The sequence below is a fragment of the Meles meles genome, chromosome 13, assembly GCF_922984935.1.
Source record: "Meles meles chromosome 13, mMelMel3.1 paternal haplotype, whole genome shotgun sequence".
Lineage (NCBI taxonomy): Eukaryota > Metazoa > Chordata > Mammalia > Carnivora > Mustelidae > Meles > Meles meles.
The window spans coordinates 53,968,985-53,977,759 of NC_060078.1; the positions used below are offsets into that span (position 1 = coordinate 53,968,985).

Genomic DNA, 8,775 nt, shown 5'->3' on the forward strand with positions numbered 1-8,775 from the left:
GGGAGCAGGTGGCCTTGGTATGTTGCTGTCCATGGTGAGCATCACCGGGTGGACGGAGCAGGAGATGGAGGTGGGTGGGGGGCCATGTTGTCCCCTCGTCCTTTTTCCTAAGGACTCCCTGCTGTTCTGGGCAGGATGGAGAAGTGTTGAGTTGAAGACAGACACCTTCTTCAGCTCAGATGAGAGACGAGGGCCTCATTTGCTTTCCATTTCTGTCACTTGTAAATATTTTTTTCTTATGGAGAGAAGAGTGGTGGTTTTCAACTCCAAATGCACATTAAAATAGAATCTGGAGCATTAAAAAAAAATACTGTCCAAGATACAATAGACCAATACCCCAGACTCTGAGGGGTTGGGATGCAGGCAATAGTTTTTGTGTTTTTTTTTTTTTGAAGATCTTATTTATTTGACAGAGATTACAAGTAGGCAGAGAGGCAGGCAGAGAGAGAGGAAGGGAAGCAGGCTCCCCGCTGAGCAGAGAGCCCAATGAGGGGCTTAATCCCAGGACCCTGAGATCATCACTCAAGCCAAAGGCAGAGGCTTTAACCCACTGAGCCACCCAGGCGTCCCAGGCAATAGTATTTTTAAAAAGCTCCCCAGGTAATTCAAAAATGCAATCAGTATTGAAAACCACCGGTGTGCTGGGTAAACAGAGTGGGGTGGAAATTGGATTTCAGAGCAACCGGGGGATCCTCCGTGGCAGGGGCTCCAGGAATCTTGAACTGACTCTTTCCCTGGGGCAGACAGGAAGCTGAGGTCACAGGGGCTGCATCTCACCTAGAGCCCACAGCATGGTCAGGGAGTGAGAAGGGCTGGGCCAGACCAGGCGTCCTCACTCTGCGCCCAGCACTCTTTCTACCCTCCACCGACCCCCACATCCCTGCAACTTGCCAGACTTGAATCGCTATGATAAAATCTGCAAAAAGAAAAAAGATGGAAACCAATGTTTTCATGAAATTTCTATTCATTTTTACCTTCTCATTGTATCTGACCATTTATAAAGCATGTTCACATTCTTAATCTCCTTTGATTCTGGCAAAGATCCTGTGAGGAACAAGGGACCATATTTTTATTTCCATCCTGTACATGGAAGAATCTTGTCAAGGTCAATCAGGCAGGATGTGGCAGGTCTGGGCCATAACTTGGGTCTTCTGAGGCCGCCCCCCTTCTACCATGCCACTGACCACATGTGGCTTCTCTCTGGTTGGCAACATGGGCATCATACAGACCTCAGCACAGATGTGGGTTTGAGACTAGGTAACTGTGTGATAGATTGCATTTCTGCACCTGAGGCATGGAGGTAAATAAATACACAGATTAAATGAACATAAAGTGCCTGACTCCTAGTAGGTGCTCAGTAAACGACAACCATGAAAATGCTGTATTTAGGCCCAGGGATGTTTGGGGGCCGGGTGTAGGTGCCCGAAAAAAGGGCCACTGATTATTGCCTGTTTTTAAAACAGGTTAAAAGACAAGAAAACTTTTAATAACAGGAAACGGAGAGATATCCTCCTCAGGTTAATTATTTCTTTTTCTATTGGGAAAACTGCTGGTTAATTCTATGGGAGGTTCTCGTTCTGACTGTGGTTTAAAAGAAAGCCACGGAGAAGTCCTAAGTTTTCAATAATTAACTTAACACCTCTAGCTCCCATTCCTCTCTCCCTTCCCTTCTTTCTTCTGACTCCTGGTCTCGAGTAATAATGATACTTAATCAGAATTTAACAATGCTGAGATTGGATGAGGGACCCGGTCAGTCTGCTGCTGGACACAGTGTTTCCCAGATGCCTTCAGTGACTTCTTTGAAGGTCTACCCAGGGAAGTTTGCAAATCTGAGAACTATAGGAATTACTCAAGCAAACTTCACTAGGGATTGTCTGAGCTAGTGAACCCGAAAGCCTCGCCTTGCCTGTCATCCGATGGATGGTTTTCTGTGGGGCTTTCTGATACAATAATAAGCAAGCATTGTATTTTGAAACGCATGTCATTTTCTCAAAATAGCCAAATGAACTTAGGAATACTTCCTTGTGTTTAGAATCTAGAATCAAATAGCATGGAGCTTTGAAGCTGACGAGTGAAGTGTGTTTGCAAAGAAACACGCCTGTCTGACCATCCCATGCTGTGTGTGCATCTGACCTGGCATTTGATTATTCATTTAGTGGTCAAGATTGCTTTGTAAATGAAGGGGATTGCAACCCATAATGGGTTGTAGGTTAGGAGGAAAATGGAATGTGAGCTGGCTTGGGCAAGCAGTGGATGAAGAGAAAGGAGCTAACAAAGTCTGGAGACGTCCTGGCCTGAGAGGGAAGATGTTACCAGATGCAGAGAGAATGGCAGATCAGGTGGTTAGGAAAGAAATGTGGCTGTTGAAGGCACGGAGTGGAGGTAGGGGAGGGGGTGGGGTGGCAGAGACCGGCCCTCAGGCATGCTTCCGGGTATAGGGCATAGAAGGCCTACATCGATAAGAGCATCTATTTTCTTCTGTGGTTAGGATTGGTTATAAAACCTAGAACTAGAAGCAGAATGGCCCTTGCAAAAGAGAACTTCTTCTCATCCAGGGAGGCCCAATAAAATCCCAGGTGTCGGGGCGCCTGGGTGGCTCAGTGGTTTAAGCCTCTGCCTTTGGCTCAGGTCATGATCTCAGGGTCCTGGGATCGAGCCCCGCATCGGGCTCTCTGCTCAGTGGGGAGTCCGTTTCTCCCTCTCTCTCTGCCTGCCTCTCTGCCTACTTGTGATCTCTCTCTGTCAAATAAATAAATAAAATATTAAAAAAAAAAATCCCAGGTGTCTCTTCCCAGTAATTTTTGAGTACCTGCCATATGTCAGACACTTTTCTAAGTGCTCTACCCACACTGTGTTAGCCTACGTGTCAGGGACTCTAGAGTCCACACCGTCAGGCTTCCTATTCCCACAAGGCTATGTAGCATGCCTGGGGTCACTCAGCTGGTGAACCAGGGTCCTGTTTTAGCCGGGGAACTCGGACTCCAGAGCCTTCTTCAACATTAGGTGACGTGGCCTCCTAAGTAAAGAGTTGGTTTGTGTGGGTCCACACTGGGAAATGTAGAAAAGAGATCTGGGATGAGGGGCTGCCTCTGACTCCCTTAGCATCTCACCATTCCTAACTGGGTCCTCTGCAGAGTGATTCACCCACGAAAAGGACAGATTCCTGGGGAAGACAGATTCTACTCTAGGAGGCTGGGAGTCAGTGGGTCTGCTGGGAGGTCTGCAAATCTGAGTGTGTCTGCAGGGGTCTGTGAGGCAGAGCCTGGGTCCACTGCTGAGCTGAAGGTTCTACTGGCCAACGAGCCAGGCTCCCTGGGTGAGATTCTGGCCTAGAAGTCACACACCAGAGGACTCCCACATTTTAAATTTTGGAACTAAACAGAGTCCAGCTCCTAGGGGTTTGTGTTAACCATCAACACAAAGAAATGAAAATAATACAACCTATGAAACGAAAACCCCATTCACTTTGGCCAGTGAGTCTCAGAATCAGGCAGAAAGTTTAGTTCCAATGGAAGGAGACTCAGGTTCAAAGATGAGATAATATGAACCAGGGAACGCTGTGTCTACACCCATCTAGAGTGGGTGATCCTCTAACATACAGCCCATAAGAACCACTGTCCTTGACCCTCTGAAGCTCTTCCTTTTGGGGACATTGCCATACTCATCACTCTGCCCTTTCCACAGTTAGGGTATTAGAATCATCTCTCCCATCTACTGCATGAGGCTTGTATCTGGGCAGATCCACTTCCTCTCTCCCACAGACAGAGGGAGGGAGACAGAGAGAGAAACATGTATGAAAGACGTTGGCTTGGTAGAACATTAAAAACTGATAAGCGTCTGGCGCTGGCAAGAGGGCCCCTTCACCCATGACCAGTGGAAGTAAGATTTCCCACCTTTTATAACAGTCATCGGTGTAAACACAAACTGCATATATCTGTGGCTCCAGCGAAAGAGATTTTTCACCTCAGCATCCATCCCATAACAATGAAAGCAAGAGTGATTAATGCGGCATTGTTTTCAGTGAAGAAAACTACGGAGTCAGTGGAGACTGACTGAGCGGACCACGGGCCTCCCACACTGGGCAGTACTGGGTAGGAATCTAGAGGCTGAATTCACACCCATTTACACAGGTCTGGAGGGAAGTCCGTAAAGTATCATTATAGATTGCAAGCATGGTGTGAATTAGGAAAATTTTATAAAAAAGGAAAAACTTTTGTCCAAGAGTTAGAGAAAGGCCTACAAGGAGATAAACTGGGGCACCCAGTGGCTCAGTCTGTTAAGTGTCTGCTCTTGGTTTTGGCTCGGGTCGTGATCTCAGGGTCCTGGGGTGGAGCCTCGGGTTGGGCTCCCTGTTTCGCAAGGAGTCTGCTTGCCTCCCTCTCTCTCTGCCCCTCCCCTGGCCTGTAGTCTCTCTCTCAAATCGATCAATCAATCTCTAAAAAATAAAGGGAAAAAAAGGACACATACCAAGCTGTTAACACCGGTTCCCTCAAGTCAGCAAGATTAGAAGGAGTTTGAGGAGTCATTCATTTTTTCTTTGTGTTATGGTGCACTGGTTTCACGCACATTTTACTCTCACAGTTAGAAAGCTGAGCTCCGTGGCTCTACACCTGTAATCCCAGCTGTGACTCCTTCCCTGCACACCGTCTGTCCATTGTAACCCTGTTTCCTCTTAGCAACCCCCTTTCCTCTTGGCCATGACCTCACCTCCTTTCTCTTGGCCCTACCACATCCTCGCCTAGATAGGCCATAGTTCAGGTGGGAGATGCTTAACCTGAAACACGTGAGTTCGCTCTGTGAAATCACAGGATGGGGGTGTGGGCGGGACCGCTGTGCTGGGGCCCTGGTCCCCTGTCCAGACCAGGTTTGGACTAGAGAGAATGTTCTGGTGCCATTCTTAGACTTACATTTCATGGTTCTGTACTGCTTTGGCGAATGTGTGAATGTGTCTTTCAGAACAGCCATTTCTCTGACTTCATGGACAAACAAACCGGCTACGTCACAAAGAACCTGCTGGCAACTCCGATCGTGATGGGCAAGGAGGTTCTTGCGGTGGTTATGGCGATTAACAAAGTAAACGCCTCTGAGTTTTCCAAACAGGATGAGGAGGTAATTCTACCCTGGGCACCCGGCTGGAGGCTCGGGGAATTTATTTCCTGTTTAACGGAGAGAGAGACCATAGCTAATTTGTTTTTCTCTGCTTCCTGTAGATCTTTTGCAAATACCTCAACTTTGTTTCTGTCATCCTGAAGCTTCATCATACCAACTATCTGTACAGCATTGAATCCCGAAGAAGCCAGGTACTTGGAAGTTGACCTTCCTCACTCCATGCTTTCCTGTTCTCACAAAGGGACCCAGAGGCAACAAGCCCAGACCCCTCCTATCGCTCTCGGGGGTTTAAGCCACGTGGAACTGATTCCAAAACATTAGTCCTGGCTGTCTTCTCATGTCGGCCCCTGCCTCCCACCCCCACCTCCCTGCTCCTCCATCTGTGTGTACAACTGGCTTCCCTCGTCTTTATCCTGGGTAGCCATGGTTTCTTCTGTGAGATAATTATAGTACTTACCCTATGTGGTTGTTGGGATCATTTAATCATTACATGAATTCATCCACACAAAGCTCTTAGGAGTTCCTGGTCCATATGGAAGCTATTAATTTCAGGAGCAAATCCCTCTTCTGAAGTCTGTTGCCTCTGTGAGCCAGAGGGATATGGAACAATACTGGGAACCAGGGAACCAGGCTATTCTCTGGATGTCAATTTCTTCATCTGTATAATGGTGGGAGAGGGGTGGGGATGAAGGGCTTTCAACGTCCTCTCCTAGCCAACTGTCCAGATGAGGTTACCTCTGAGTAGCTCAGGACACGTGGAAGGAGGCATATGGATTTCTGCCCCCCAGGGGAGCAGCAGGTGCCAGGGCATCACCAATACTGGACCTTCTGCCTGGAGACTGTCTCTACTTCTAATGTGAGGTCACCTGCCCTTTGACATTGGGGACCAGTCATGGGGTACCGCTTTCAGAGACCCTCACCTTTGCACAGGTCTGCTCATCATCCCACTCGGAGAATCTGAGTAGGGGGTCAGACATGACGATGCTCAAAAATGAAATTGCATTGTTCGGTGATACATGTTCTTTTATTGGAGGCATCTCCTACTTTCTTTTGGCAAATGCTCTACCTCTTCACCGTGAGTTTTGTTCTGAGTGTTTTCTTTTTACTTCCCCCTTTCAGATTCTCATGTGGTCGGCCAACAAAGTGTTTGAAGAGCTCACGGATGTGGAGCGTCAGTTTCACAAAGCACTCTACACAGTTAGAACATATCTGAATTGTGAGCGGTACTCCATCGGACTGCTGGACATGACCAAGGAGAAGGTCCTCATCACTCCATTACATTTTTGTCTCCCCTGAAATCATCTATGCAACACCCAACACATGAAATGGGATCCATTAAAAAATGGATACTATTCACACACAATAGATAATGTTCATTTTTCATCTTGTTTCATTAATTCGGTTGGAGCGCTCCTAGCTCAACATAAGTAATGAATATTATATCTTTTACATTCTTATTCTCCATGTGAATGGAAGTTATTTTTACCAGAGTAGCTGTTCTAAGTGGATAAACACAGGACCAGGTGTCAGGAGAGCTGAGCTTTGATCCCGGCTCTGGGACTTGGTGGTTGAGTGTATTGGTTGGGGTGCTTTGGACTGCAAGGAACATCAGACCCAGTAAGTAACAGCAAGACAGTTATTATCTCATTTAACAAGAAGTCCCAAGGTCAGGCAGTGTAAGGCTGGGTCATTCAGAGCTCAGTACAGTCATCAAGGTCCCAGGGGCTTCCTGTTTCCCCTGCCATGGTCTCCACTGCCTGCAGCATGTTGACAAGGTCTCCCCAAGTGGGCTGATGCAGCTCCAGAGGTAGTACACAGAGAGGAAGAAACTGGGAGGTGCCTCCTGCAAATATCACTTCCATTGCCTTTCATCTGAGGGATGCCCTTCCCGAGAAGGGCTGAGCAGACTTCCCCACTTCTCCACTGTCCAGGACTGGCTGTGTGCCTGCCCTCCAACTAATCTCAGGCACATTATAAAAGACACTCAGGGGCTGTGCAGGCCCCTCTGCCTTGAGAAAATGACCACCTCGCGTGACCTTGACCAAGCCTCTTGACCTACTTAGATTTGGTTTAATTATCTATAAAAGAGCTGCTGGCTTCTGAGTCCATTTACCTATGTGTCAGGGTTGGTGCTCTGCATGTATAGCTCATTTAATCCTCACAACCACCCTGTAGTATAAATTCTATTATTATCTGTTTTTCACAGAGGAAAAAGGCTAAGAGACTTCACTGCCTCAAGTTCGTAAGCAGTATTGCCGGGACTTATAGGTCTTTTTCAGCTCTAAAATTCCAGAATTCTAAATTAACATAAAAAAATATGCAAAGCCATGAAGCTCACAGAAGACACGGTAGGTCATGGAATAGTTTGTTTGATAATATCTAAATATAATTGCTTCCAGGAATTCTATGATGAATGGCCAATCAAGCTTGGAGAAGTCGAGCCTTATAAAGGTCCAAAGACCCCGGATGGCCGAGTAAGTGCCAACATCTACCTCTGTGCTATGGGTGCTTGGTACAGAGCTCCAGAACCAGCAGAGAGGAAAGAGCGCTGGTCTGAGAGGCCTTGGATCCTAGTCCCGTAAGTTTTGGTGGGACCTCAGAGTAGCAGAGAGAGCACTGGACAAGGAGTTTGAGGTCCACGTCTCAGCTCTGCCCAAGCCAGCTGGGTGGTCCTTGCCTAAACTCATTGTTTACCTCTCAATTTCCTTTTCTGTATAGCTGGGCTTGGTGAATCTGTAGTTCTCAAGAGGGAAGGACACATTAGAGCCACCGGCCTAGTTTTTGAGCACCCAGTGCCCAGGCCCTCCTTCAAACCTGCTAGATTGGAGACTCCAGGTGAGGGATGGATTGGATTAACCTTGCCCCTTGCCAGCAAGCTTCAGGGGGCAGGAACAATGTCTCACCACTGTATTCCCAGCAGAGGAAAGTGAGGGTACTGGGATGGAATGTGTCCCCGCCTCAGGTTCACAAACACATTGGCCGAGGTTGAGAAATGACATGCTGTGTTCCACTACTAGTTATCAGTCAGGTATTTCTAGAAAATAGAAAGGGGTCAGTTAAAAGTAAAACAAGAGTCCTTTGAAAGTTGTGTGGATAAATTCAGCTTTTAAAATTTAGCCGCACAGGGGCTCCTGGGTGGCTCAGTGGGTTAAGCCTCTGCCTTCGGCTCAGGTCATTATCTCAGGGTCCTGGGATTGAGCCCCACATCAGGCTCTCTGCTCAGCGGGGAGCCTGCTTCACCCTCTCTCTTTCTGCCTGCCTCTCTGCCTACTTGTGATCTCTGTCTGTCCAATAAATAAATAAAATCTTTTTAAAAAATAAAATAAAATTTATCTGCACAACCTTGTTTGTGCGGCTAATGAGCCACTAGTATTTCCAGTTGTGGTGTGAGCTTGTAATCAGGATGTGAGCAGTGGCTGCGGTAGTTACACAAAGCAAGCATAAAATACGGCACAATTAAATCAGCCTTAAAGTACAAGTTTGTTGATGAAAAGTCTTTTTTTTGGGAAATAAGACTGTCCTCATAATCTCTTTCCTCTTAGGAAGTCATCTTTTATAAAATCATTGATTACATTTTACATGGAAAAGAAGAGATCAAAGTGATTCCGTGAGTACTGTCCCAAGGCAGTAGGAGTTGCCATTTTGTTTTTGTGCATGTTGCTTGTC

The 8,775-nt window shown here is 46.9% G+C and overlaps 1 protein-coding gene across 1 annotated transcript in view; it reads left to right on the forward strand.

Annotated features, from left to right (window-relative positions):
- Positions 1 to 4,880: 4,880 nt before the first annotated feature.
- The window catches only part of PDE6C (phosphodiesterase 6C), a 50,902-nt gene continuing 47,007 nt past the window's right edge, over positions 4,881 to 8,775 (forward strand). The window contains exons 1-5 of the mRNA XM_046026442.1: positions 4,881 to 5,109; positions 5,211 to 5,300; positions 6,229 to 6,369; positions 7,509 to 7,583; positions 8,652 to 8,716. Coding sequence (XP_045882398.1) covers positions 4,936 to 5,109; positions 5,211 to 5,300; positions 6,229 to 6,369; positions 7,509 to 7,583; positions 8,652 to 8,716 — 545 coding nt within the window. The 5' untranslated portion in view covers positions 4,881 to 4,935. The remainder of the gene's footprint in view (positions 5,110 to 5,210; positions 5,301 to 6,228; positions 6,370 to 7,508; positions 7,584 to 8,651; positions 8,717 to 8,775) is intronic.